Source organism: Plutella xylostella, chromosome 15 (genome assembly GCF_932276165.1).
Source record: "Plutella xylostella chromosome 15, ilPluXylo3.1, whole genome shotgun sequence".
Lineage (NCBI taxonomy): Eukaryota > Metazoa > Arthropoda > Insecta > Lepidoptera > Plutellidae > Plutella > Plutella xylostella.
Window position 1 is genome coordinate 10,633,110 of NC_063995.1, and position 12,730 is coordinate 10,645,839.

Consider the following 12,730-nt stretch of genomic DNA (forward strand, 5'->3'; position numbering starts at 1 on the left):
ATATTTGACTGAAACGGCTGAAACCCTAATAGGTATCTATGTAACTTTATATTATTATAATACACAATCTATGCATTTTGCATATTCCATTTCATGCATTGAGTAATGAATAATGATTCCGCACAAACTGAACAGCAGACAATGGCTAAAACTTACACTACATGAAGTGTAGTTGTGTGTGTGCGACTGTGCGTTCATGTATACAGGATGTTTCAAAAAGGGTTTATTAAGCCGAACGGACTCAAGGAGTTCTGTGAGTTTTGGATATTCGCGAAATAAAAAACGTTCTCCATAGTAAAAAAGTCACGTGACCAACAAAGTTTCTATGGAGAATAAATATATTTTTTTTTGTGAATTTTCATCATCTCCATTAAAAAAAGTTGTTCAGAATAACTCCCTGAGTCACCCACTTTCGGCTTAGTATACCCTTTTTCAACACCCTGTATAACTGTCCATGTGTGGGTGCAACCATTGTTTATCTCAAATCGCTACATCTACGTCACTGAGACAGCAGTGGCGTTCATTCGTTCCGTATCTCTTTGCAAAACGGCGGACAAAGACAAATTGCTTTTTTGTCACACAAAATTGTAACACATTACGCTAGCATCACATCAAAAAACGGGTGTCACTGTCACCCTTTGTGCCCCGTAAATACACACTTATGTTGTGATATTGTTGGTTTTATTCCCTCTTATTTGGGGCAAAAACAGCCCGAGGAATATTGGGTAAGTAGACTAAATGAACAATGTGGGATGGGCGTTGGTTTTTGATAAAGGTATAGGTAGAGCTTAGATTAACAATACACGAAATAGATAGATATAATTTACAAACTTACCCACATTTCTTAAATTTAAATAGCTCAGCAAATAGAGGCAGTACAAATAAAAACTGGCATTTCTTAAAACTCTAAGGAGGCAAGCGAAGCGATGCCAAATGCATCAAACCCGCATTTCCTTAGACCTGGAGAACCGACCGAATCCAGAAAAATTCACACGGTGTGTCACTTACAAAAATAAAGCGATCAACGGTCCATACTATGTTTACTGTCAAACCTTTTAAGTTCAACATAATGACCACCATTGTACCAACGAATAAAGTCAACAATCTTCAAGCTGAACTAATTTAAAATAACAGATCAGTGGTTGTAGTGGGGTGTTATTTGTCGAGGCGTTATTTTTGTACTGACACTCCATGTTGTTCGTATATTGTTAATCTAAGAGTTAACCATTATTCCAACCTTCGTTTCAGTCACTGACAAAATATGAAAGGACTGTAGCATAATGTTCGGGTCTTTTCAGGTGAATTTCATTTGCATTCTGACAAACGTGTCCAGGAAATTCTATACTCGACGCCGACGCTTACATAATTTAACCTTTCTTGGCAGGAAATAAAATAATTGTTATTATTATTATTAATTTTGTTGCACATAGAAAAATTAGTCAGTTAACCTTTAGTGATGTTGAAAAAGTGAGTGATTGGTAGTATTTGTTATGAAGTTAAGAACTTAAAATACTATGTATTCAATTTATTACTATTTAACAATCACAAAAGAAGTTAAGATGAAATAAGTACTAAAAATATGAATGAAAAAAAATAATGAATTAAAGAATTAACGTTTAGGCTAGCGTCGTACCATAAGAACCAGTTTTTCTTTGATGAACCTAATATTATTTAAAGGGACTAAACAACTTTTGTCGTAAAGCAATCGTTCTTGATTATAAGCTCCTGAGTCACACTTTTTTGGCTTACTATTTTGCAACACCCTGTAAATTCACGAAATATACCTGTGCATACAAATTTTAGTCACGTAGCCCTTTGAACACGCATTTTAAAATTAGGACAATAATTGAACCTTCTGGGCGTCGCCCGGTGGGGCGGCCGAGATACCGCTGGAAGGACGAAGTCACCAAAGACCTGAAAGAGCTGGAAGTGTCCGACTGGTCAGAATTGGCACAGAATAGAGAAGATTGGCGCACTTTAATGTCGGAGGCCAAGATCTCAAGTAAGTAAGTATTTGAATACCTTTTTTGCGTCACACTACACCTTTATGTACCTACCTAAGTATATGAATCATATTGTAGAAACACTCGAAGTCCTCTACCAAGATAGTTTACTGCACCTAAGTGAGGATTAACACGAGCTAATTCCGGGAAAGTTTCGGCGCAAGTAAAGCCAGGGCAGAGAGCTAGTGTCATACAAGTACGAGGCCCACTTAAACTTATAAGCACTTACGAAGTGTTTGCCGCAAGTTTGAGCAGAGAGCGGGCGCGGCGCAAGCTATTTCATGCTCTTGAGTCGTCACGGGAATATAAATAGGACTCTGGTATGGATTGTTGTGTTTTAGGAACAAATAGGAACGGTCAGCTATACACTTTTGTACCTTGTCAAACTGACTACCTACATAACAAACCGTCAATGTTTGAATAGGCAGTTTGTGAGTTTGACATGGTACAAAAGTGTATAGTGCCACAAACTTATCTGTTCCGGTGAGAGCGAACTAAATTGGTCCATATAATCTATGTCAATATGAAATTCATTAGTACAGTAAGTAATGAGGTATGGACCAATTTAGTTCGCTCTCACCGGAACAGATAAGTTTGTGGCACTATACAGCTACTTATGCAGCTGACTGTACTTATAAAAAAAAAAGTAAACTATTTTTTTCTCACAGTTTCCCAATGATACCTACGTAAATGCAAAATAATTCGACTTCAGACCGGTCATTTGATTGCTACCTACAGTTCAGTTCAACTAGAGTTTTACGGCTGTACGCACTTATGAAGTGTTTGCTGCAAGTTTGGAGTAGTGGGCGGACGGGCGTGGTTGAAGCAATTTCTTGCTCTTGAGTTGTCACGGGAATATAAATAGGACTCTGTACGTCTAGCACAGGTTTGATTGTTTGTCGAAAACTATAAGGTTTCGTTTTCTCACATCCAAGTGGCGCGTCTAATGGAAACTATCATGTAACTTTGATGAATGCGGATGACAGGAGAGCAGGAAAGATATCCTAAATTGTAATTCCCATACTTTGATATGGACCGTTTTGGTTTAGGAAGGGAGTTTGGACTTAAAGATAATTAGCTTAAAGGTTGGGTTGAATAAGGCAAGTGTATGAACTAACATACTCTACAAAGGATATAAAGAGAATATGGGATATTGCAGCAGTTGTTAGGAACTAATTTAGATCACTCCATTTTTCTCACTAATTTTCGTAAATTATAGAGGGGTTGATATTACACAGTGAATCGCTGAAAAAAAGAGGAAAGAATTGATTTTACTTCCAATCCGCTCCCGCTTCCTCCTGAGGCTTACATCTCGTAGGTGCGCCGCGACACAGGTGCCAAAACCTTCCTCTTCGTTTATCATGTTGATCCCGGCGAAACTTGCCAGCTCTGTGTGTTCTACCTACCTATTATTATATTATATTTAATCATTATAGGTATATGGAATACAAAAATACATAGGTTAGTAATCCCACTAATATTATAAAGGCAAACGTTTATGAGTGTGTATTTTGCCACTTCTTCACGTCAAAACGGCTGAATCGGTTTTAATGAAATTTGGTTATGGAGCTTACTCCCTGGATTAACAAATAGGCAAATTTTTAGCGTGGCATTCCCACGGGAAACCTTTTTAAGGCAAAGCGAAGCTCGTCACGTAGATAAAGAGACTTTAAAAAGAGCATTGTTGCCGATAGTGAGAAAGTATAGCTCAGTTAAGTCCAGTTCTACGTAGATAGACGTTATAATGACGAGCCGAGCCATCCCGTCCCCTTTCGGCTGACAATACCCCATTTCTATTAAAACTTCTTTCAGTTACAACAAGCGGTGCGGTGCAATTTTTTTTTGCCAAAACCTTCAAGTAGCGGAACGTAGGTAACGTTCCGGGGAACGAACATAATGTCGCAACTTGGTGAGGACAGGATAAAAATGTTTGACCAAAGTTACGATCAGTCGGTAGTCCGCCGACCCGTTGGTCCGATGACATTAGGAGAGTGACTAGACCAAACTTGATGAGTGTAGCACAGAACCGTGGGACTTGGCATAACATTTAGGAGGCCTATACCCTGCAGTGGGTTGACATAGGCTGATGATGATGATGATGAAAGTTACAAACCTGTGTTGACGATGATAGATATACGCGAATACATTATACCGTTGGAGCAGCTGAACCAATCTAAACAAAATGATTCTTCAGAAATTTGTTAAACCAGTGTACTGAGCTGAAGACCAAATAACTATTTTAGTTGGCAACACCAGTCTTGGTGCTGGAGTCAAACAGATTGCGTTCAATTTCCGCCTCGCCCGGGGCCGCCGCCGCCGCCGCCGCCTCTCCGTCCCCTTATTCACTCCCACGCGATACCTGCCGGTTCTAGCAAGTAGATAACTAAAATAGAAAATCTTTGCTGTACGCTGGTAAAATTATGTGTACCAAACTTATAAAGTTAACCTATAAATTATTATATTTATGTACCTACTGTTTCTAGCTGTCACTTTATTTAACGTACTCCCGAAGTCTGCCAAATTTTATAGATTTACCTGTCAATTGGATGAATATTTAATAGTGATTTGGTAGGCAATTACAAACATGTTATGTTATTCTTCTTCAATCGTGTAAATGCACTAAGCTAACTTCCTCCAGTGTTTTGCTACTCTTATTGAGAGATCATTGGCCTTCATCAGGTCTCCTTGACTGCACTTTGGGGCATTAGGACACTCTATAAGATGTGACGTAGTCTGGAGGCATCCGCAACTGCAAAGAGTGCTGGCATTGGGTGGGAGAATATCCCATCGCCTTAAATTGTCTTTCGTCCGGGCAACGCCAGCCCAGAGGCGGTTTAGTGTTTTCCATACAGACCACTCTTCACCCCCTCCAGCAGGCAGCTCCTCGGCTGGCTGGAAAAACGGCGCAAGCGGGAAGTATCGGCTCTCCAGCGGCTCAACCTGAATTCCTGCGCTGTCTCGTTAGTCAGCGGTTATGCTATTGACATATTATTATATACAATTTTACAGAACTGATACCCAGATAGCTCGTAGTAGCTACATTTGTTGAAGAATAAGGGGCCAGTTTACTTCGTAAGATCCGCTTTGCTTGGCCTGATCTCATGCATCGTTGATAGTTTAGGAAGTTGACCATTGCGGATTGCATCGCTTAGTAAAGCTGTCACCTTCTAATAGAAGACAAAACAGCCCCGTTTTATGAGTTCGGTGGAGGAGCTAAATACTAGCCCTCTTATTCATAGAAAAGCTATAGGACGTTTTAGCTTTCCATGAATAAGGGGGTAAGTTTCTGAGGATATCGAGTTAATTAACATATTATTACATTATATGAGGTATTGTCATGATATTTTGTTACAATATGAGTAAGTATTAGTAGAAGTAATTGGCGATGGGAGACATGAGGTTGCAGAAGAAGACGACTCCCATCCCCTGCCAATTTTGCACATAAAATTTTGAAAGTGTCAATTTTGATGTCCACTTTGCCTATTTTAATCCTTTCACTACACGCAGTAAAGAAGTATGCAATACGACATATATCAGCTACCGTAACACTACAGATACAATCATTAGCAAGCATCGCTCGTTTGACAAAACTCACGTAACTTGAGTCTGATAGTTGTGGTAATGTTCGGTGGCGGTAACCCCACAGTACTCAGTTGCGTCGAGAAAAAAAACACTACCGAACCGACAAACCGTATGAACTAACAAGAAATTCCGCATAGTTTTTCTCTCATTCCGGCGCTTCAGTCACGCGCCGTAATTGACGTGAAATGGACACACTGATCTAATTAAACCGCTTTGTATTCGACAAATGCAATCCGGATTCCGGATAGACGGTTTTTTATTAAACTTTGCGGCTCTGTTGAATGAAGTTCAATTTGTGTCATTGTAACTAAGCTTGCTTGAAGATTTGAGAAAATTTGTAACTTTTAAAGTAATTATAGGGATACATTGCTGTGAGTATTATGTTAGACGAAAGGAAAAACATAGCGTATTGTATAATAACAATCAAACATCAATCTTATTAATTATACAATTGTTATAAAAAAACCCAGGCATACTACTGTAACTAATCCGCAGTGTAAAAATGTAACTATTTAACACACACACGCACTCACGCCTTGTACTAATGTACTCCCTTGCGGGGTAGGCAGAGGTGCATTGCTGCACCCACTTTTCGCCAGAGTGTTATGTTAGTCCCAATGTAATAGGGGGCGGGCCTATTGCCATTTTACGGGCACATCCAAGACCCGAGAACAAATATCTGTGTTTAAACAAATATCTGCCCCAGCCGGGAATCGTACCCGGGACCATCGGCTCAGTAGTCAGGGTCACTAACCACTACGCCATTCGGTCGTCCTATTTAAAATTTGCACCATAAGTATTTTTAATTAAACGGATTAAGTATATTTAATTTTTGCTGTCGCAAAGCGGCCTAAATGTGCGTGTCCCCTTAAACACAAATATATTGGGTCACGCCATAGTTGGCCACACTCCAGGGGCCCCACTCTTACTTTACGGATACTGTACCTCATTGTAAGCTTAAATTCCGGTACGTTAAATATGATTTCGTGCTGGGCATAAGCCTGTTCTAAGAAAAGTCTGTCCTGCCAATCTGTCCAGGGCTTTGCTCATCCCACCACCACCAGCTACTTACTTAAGTATATCAATAGGTCGCCAGTCTAGCAGTTCCAGAGTTCCAGTGAGTGTGTGAGAGAGAAACAGTGTCAAAACTTTTTCGTTTGTGTTGGCTCTCTGGTTTCTTAAAAAGTTAGTTTTGTCGTATTATCTCGCTATTCTATAAGTCCGAGTAGGCTTCAGCCTCAGCCTCCTCCCGCAAGTTCCATTGTGAAGTAGCGGGGTGTAACGGGAGTAACAATAAACGCTTCGGTCGCCGTAGATTTGTTGAATGCATTAGTGCCTGTGGGCCCGGTTTTGTGTCTTCACAGTGAACAAAAGCGTGCTATTGAAACTAAATAGCATTAGAAAATTAGTACGAACTAATTTCACCAAAAACTAAACGTAACTAGCCATCTGTCTGTCAAGGGTTCCGCTCATCTCGCATAATCTTTATTGACCAAAACTCATTTCGCATAACTCGTATGGTCTAAACTTTTTTGGCCGAACCATCACTTTGCCAAGACTTATGTGGCATAAGGCTCGTTTCGTCTAAAACTCTTTAGGCACAATCTTTAAACACCTAAGTCTCGTTTGCTCAAATTTATGTTCGTCTATACCTATGTATAATCTTGTTTCTCGTAATGTTATCTTAATAAATAATATATTAAGTATGTAGTAAATGTACAAATTGTGGTATTTTTCTCCTACATCCCGAAAATCACGATATTGTATGATCAAAAAATCGAAAGTTAACGACCAATATAATTATTACAAACCCCATGAGATCGAAACCTAAAAATAGGTGCGACGACGAGCAAAGCGAGGAGGAGCGTGTTAGGTGCACATCTTCATCAAAACCAAAGCGGAGCGCAGCGAAGCGGAGCGGAGCGTTTTCCAAACAGCGGAAACAATACAAGGCACCAGTTTGCGCTATGTAGGGAGACGCTCCGTCAAAGTTAAAGCCAAACGAATATTATTACTTTGTATAAACCTATGCCATAGCATTATTAGGCTATTCAAGATTTGGCCATACCATTATTAGGCTAAACAATGTTATGCGAAATAACTTTTTACTAAACGAGATTTATGCCATACGATTTTCGGCGTAACGAGACTTTGACCAAACGTTACTATGCAATACGAGATTAGGCAAATAAATCTTATGCCAAAAAAGGTAGAACCGTCTGTCAATCGTCTATTTAAAATTAGCGTTTGGTAAAAGGCCCTAAAAGGTGGGTGTACCTTTTAGGGCGCTTAAGATTTTTGTGAAGGTCCCTCAGCATTTTTTTTTTGTCATAGTTTAATTCTTCAGAGCAAAATTCTATACTTACAGTTATCCACTTCCCGTGACACGCTGAGTCATCATCACAATCAGCTATACCCAGAATTTATTATAACAAAATTCAGGAGCTTACTCATTATATTTTCTGTATACCGTAAGTAATTAATTGAACCTACATTTATATTAAAGGCTGGCTAAATTCCTCCGCCCACAATAGCACAGAGGGTGTCCAAAATAATAAACACGTAATAAAGCTTTGTGGTTGCCTATTTATTAAAAAAATATTGCGACAAGACCAAATCCTTTAGGTAGAGAAAGGGTTTTGTGTAAAAAGTTCTGTGCTTTTATCCTTCATACCATATACAGGCCTGATTTACCTACTGAAAAAAAAAAAATTGTGAAAATTCCAACCTGACACATATTTTGTAATCCATGATTACACACAGTGACATACGGAATAAAAAGCTCTGCGTTTCGAACGGAACTTCCACAGCCCTCATGTTTTATGTTAACGGAGATAATACAAACAATAAGCTGCCAACGAGAGCACATGCTAAAACAGGCTCCTAAACCTGTGTAATTTTGTAGCGATCTATTGTGAGGCATAATCTGAGCCGCCATTGTTGTGGACAAAATGCGAAAATGAGTTCTATCGGCGTCTATTATCTCTACAGACCTCAATGAAAAGGCTTACAGTGGACCTGGGAACCGTCAGATGCTTAGCCGCTTTATGGGAAGTGGAAAAAATTGTTGTGGAAGTCTTTTTAGCTGGCTACCCTGTCAAGCTGATCTAACGCTCGTGGATTTAGGGCATTCGTCCACGTTCCATAATTGGTAACAGATTTTAAGAACACAATACACCCAAACACGTCAGTAGAATTATAATATAAAAATATGTAGTTCATCATTGAAACATGACGCCGGCCTTTCTATCTTCTGGTACTTTTGGGTTCGGTGTACGGTATAACGTCATTCATAACTTTATATTAAAGAACCTTAGCAGCGTACCTTTATGCATACAATCGCGTAAAACAAACTAGGTACTGAAAGTGAACAAGGGCCGTATGAAAATACATAAAACACTAGCTTCATTGTTAACATCGGAACCCTAATCCCAACACCCTAACTTAGCAGATACGGGGTTTATGTACACTTTATATTATATATAAACGTATAGCTAACATAGTACATGGCTTAGCTTTTACTCATACGGTCCATGATCGTAAAGATAGAAGATCCTCTCTATTATGGTACATGGGCTTGCCTTGTATGCTTATAACTCTGCGAGTTACAAAACAAAGGAGATAGATATATATGATACCCCATTTACACTCTCGCCTCGGCCCTCGCCTCGTCACTCGTGCGGAGGCGCGAATGTAAACACCCACTCGCGTGCGACGCGAGTGGGTGTTTACACTCTCGTGCAGAGTTCAGTTGTCTTTGAGCTAGCAACGATGGAGGACGTCGAAGTTTTAGCCGCAACAATAAAGAATTTATGTATGATCACCGATTACTTCGCCGTTTATGGACCGATTTTGAAAATTCTTTTTTTTATGTATTGGGTTGAGATCCCATGTGGTCCCATTTTTTTCAAATTTTGATTCCACCTCCAAGGGTGGGTAAAGGGTTAAAAACAGGCTATGAATTTCCATTTTGGGTACCTATTAACCGATTGTAGTTAATGAAATTTAGAAAGTACATAGGTACTTACCTATATTTTTAACATTAAAAAAAATATGATGGTGACCTTGAGCTGATCTGATGATGGAAACGGAAGGTAGTCAAGGGAACTCCTCAACGGTAACTCCATAACGGTGTTTACTACTGACTAGAAGGACTTATAGGTATCATTTGCTTCTTAATTTTGATTGTCAATTATTGCAAATAAACTAAGTATAAATAAGTAATAAAATAAAATAATGATAAAAAAAACGACTTCAAAAAACCACTAAAACGTAATAATTTAAGGTTTAGACATGGTTTAGACCTATTCTATGTGACAGTACTAATATATCTAAGCAGGTAAGTACTGCTTTTATTTCTTACGTTTTAGTGTTTTTATTATTATTATTTTATTGAAATATTTACTTAAGTATATGAAATTAAATGTTTCGTCTTGCGACCAATCCATTATACAACTGAGGAAAAAACACTACGTTATAATTATACGACGACGAACACAACCTGCGCGGCACGACGTAGAAGCCAGAATGAAGCGGACGCGAGAGTGTAAACACCCGCTCGCGTGCGACGCGAGCTCGACGCGAGCTCCTTTGACTCGTGCCCCAAAAACCGCTCCGGACGCGAGCGCCGCGAGTGGCGAGGCGAGCGAGGAGGCGAGCCACGAGCGTCTGTTCACACTCGCGCCTCGCCCCTCGCCTTGTCGCTCGCCTCGCCACTCGTGCGAGAGTGTAAATGGGGTATTATAAATATAAACACTTTGTAATGAAATACATTCATGTCATGATAAAAGTATAGGTAGGTAAGATCACATCACGTACAAATTTTGTAACGATTATTTTCATGTTTCCCCGTTTCAGCTTCCTATTATGTTTTTTAACACACTGTTTATAATAAAAAACACTATATTATATATTTTTTATTGTATTCATTACACTATTTACACTAAAACACAGCACTCCTGGTCCGCAGGACAATCCTTGGCTTGCGTCCTGCTGAGTGTCACAGGGCATGTGTCTGAGCAAGTACCCCCAAATCCTCTGCACCGGGTCTCCTTAATAGATACTGAAAGGAAAAAAAAATGTTGCTACAGCTTGACAGTAAATTCCGTCGGTGCATAGTATATCAATCTGCTGTTCTTTCGCACTAGCGTTCATCGCAAAAACGATCATTCGGACCAGAATTGATCGCACGTTTGTTTTTCGAAAGTCAGTTACGCACTCAAACAAATGCCTTCAGCTTTTTGCTTTGTTTTTGTATGTGACACACCAATTTGTTGTTAATTTAAGACGGTTACGCTTCTGTTACTGTTACGGTTCCGAAACTTAGTTTTTCGAGGCATCCAGGGCTGCGCCAACCGCGCCTCTATCTCGTTGCATTAAACCGATTGCGTGACAGCTCGTTGTTCGTTTTCCGTAAGCTAACCTAACCCCAAGACGCAATTGACATTGTTCAAAACAATGTAGGATCCAAAATCCTTATTAAGGATCACCTCCATAGCAGCACTCGACTCCCTTCGCCTGCTGCGCCGGGCACAGGCCGCGTTGTTCCAACCTCCCCTCGCTGGGGCAGTCAGCGGCGACCACGCAGCGCCCCCCAGCGCTCAGGCACGGCTGCTCGTCGCGTATGCTGTCCAGGACCTTGACTGGAAGAAAGGAAGAAAGGTCTTCGCTAAGCATTCGTGTGGATGCGTTCGTAATATATAAGAGAATGGACGGGAGTGGCCAGCGTAGGATAGCTGATGCACTTGGCGAAGAATAGAGAGGAATATGCAGAGCTGACAGCCAACTTCCAGTAGAAGAGAGGCACAAGAAGAAGAAGAATCGTGTGGAAACCAGGAGGCCAAAGCAGATGCGGTCAGCCAAATTTTTATTTCATTCATTTGACGACCGAATGGTGTAGTAGATAGTGACCCTACTGCTATGCAGAAGGTACCGGGTTCGATTCAAAATTCAAAAATTACAAATTTATATCGGCTCTCCGATGCCGATATTACAGGCTCTGCCTAGTTTTGGGGTTGGACGGCTCTGTCTGTGAGATGACAGCGTATAGCAGACTGTGGACAGAAGCCAGGGCAATTTCTGAGGACAGGACGGCGTAGCGCACTATTGCGAAGGCCATCTGTACAACCGGGGTAGCCATAGGACAGCAACAAATTTGTCGCACTGGTGGGCCCAGGTCTTAATAATTAGTTGATAATGTTAAAAAAAAACAAAAATATATAAATAGATTTACTCACGCTCATTTCTATTCGGAGTATATCCACAAGCAACTTCAAAGACAAACAATAAAACGATCCACTTATTCATTGTGTAGTTTAAAAACAATAATTATTTCGAAACAAAAAACAGATGCGACACTCCCGGTTTACGTACGAACAATAAAGCAATGTTTACCTGAACCTACTTAACTACATATTATGCTTATAAATGGAAATCACCTTGTACTTTATCGACCTGTCCCGCTTTCCTAATGTACCCTTTATCAGTAAAGGCATAGAGCTGTGAGTCGTTTGCAGATAATTGTGTTTGCGATGGTAAAACCGTTCCAGGTTATTCGATTACGTTGTCAATTTTTGCGTAACCCGAGATCTGCGGGCCGTATCGAGATGTAATGGTGGGTGGGGTTTTATCAGTGATCCAGCTAAAGCAGGTCAATGTGCCTGAATGACATATTTTACAAATCTCTTTAAGGTATAAAACCGCCTTTTACATTGTTCCTATTATATAATTATGTTAATAAAGTTATATTCTATGGTTACTTTATTTAAAAAAATAGTGGTTCAAGTAAAATGTAATCTACGACTAATTAACCTAAAACAAAATACTTAGTACCTATAAATATAAAAATATAATATAAAACTACCGATATACCTACCTATCTTAATAGATAAAAAATGTTTCTAGATCACCACCGTCGTTTGGCAAGGTATTCTATTCATTTTCCCATTTTGATACATTACAATTACATACATTGTACATAATTACATTTGTATATTGTGCAATAAAAGGATAAAAAATAAATACATTATTATAAAATGTAGGTACTTAGGTACCTACTTCAAGAGGTACCCGAGTAGTTAAAGTTCAAGCTAAGAATTTACTCAAAGGAGTAGGTAGCAATAAGTTGGTAGCAACTGGTAGTTTTA

At 39.6% G+C, this 12,730-nt stretch overlaps 1 protein-coding gene across 1 annotated transcript; it reads right to left on the minus strand.

Annotated features, from left to right (window-relative positions):
• Nucleotides 1–10,488: 10,488 nt before the first annotated feature.
• Nucleotides 10,489–11,980, minus strand: LOC119691263 (U-scoloptoxin(19)-Sm1a). The gene is made up of 3 exons (XM_038108416.2): nt 11,822–11,980; nt 11,075–11,227; nt 10,489–10,647 (listed from the first exon to the last, which is right to left on the minus strand). Exons 1-3 carry the CDS (start codon nt 11,889–11,891, stop codon nt 10,523–10,525), a joined length of 348 nt encoding a protein of 115 aa, XP_037964344.2. The 5' UTR covers nt 11,892–11,980; the 3' UTR covers nt 10,489–10,522.
• Nucleotides 11,981–12,730: the final 750 nt, after the last annotated feature.

Coding starts and splice junctions, on each gene's coding strand:
- LOC119691263 (XM_038108416.2), bottom strand. CDS start 11,891: ATGAATAAGTGGATCGTTTTATTGTTTGTCTTTGAAGTTGCTTGTGGA. Junction 11,228..11,821: donor TACTCCGAATAGAAATGAGC/GTGAGTAAATCT, acceptor CCTTTCTTCCAG/TCAAGGTCCTGGACAGCATA. Junction 10,648..11,074: donor AGTCGAGTGCTGCTATGGAG/GTGATCCTTAAT, acceptor TTTTCCTTTCAG/TATCTATTAAGGAGACCCGG.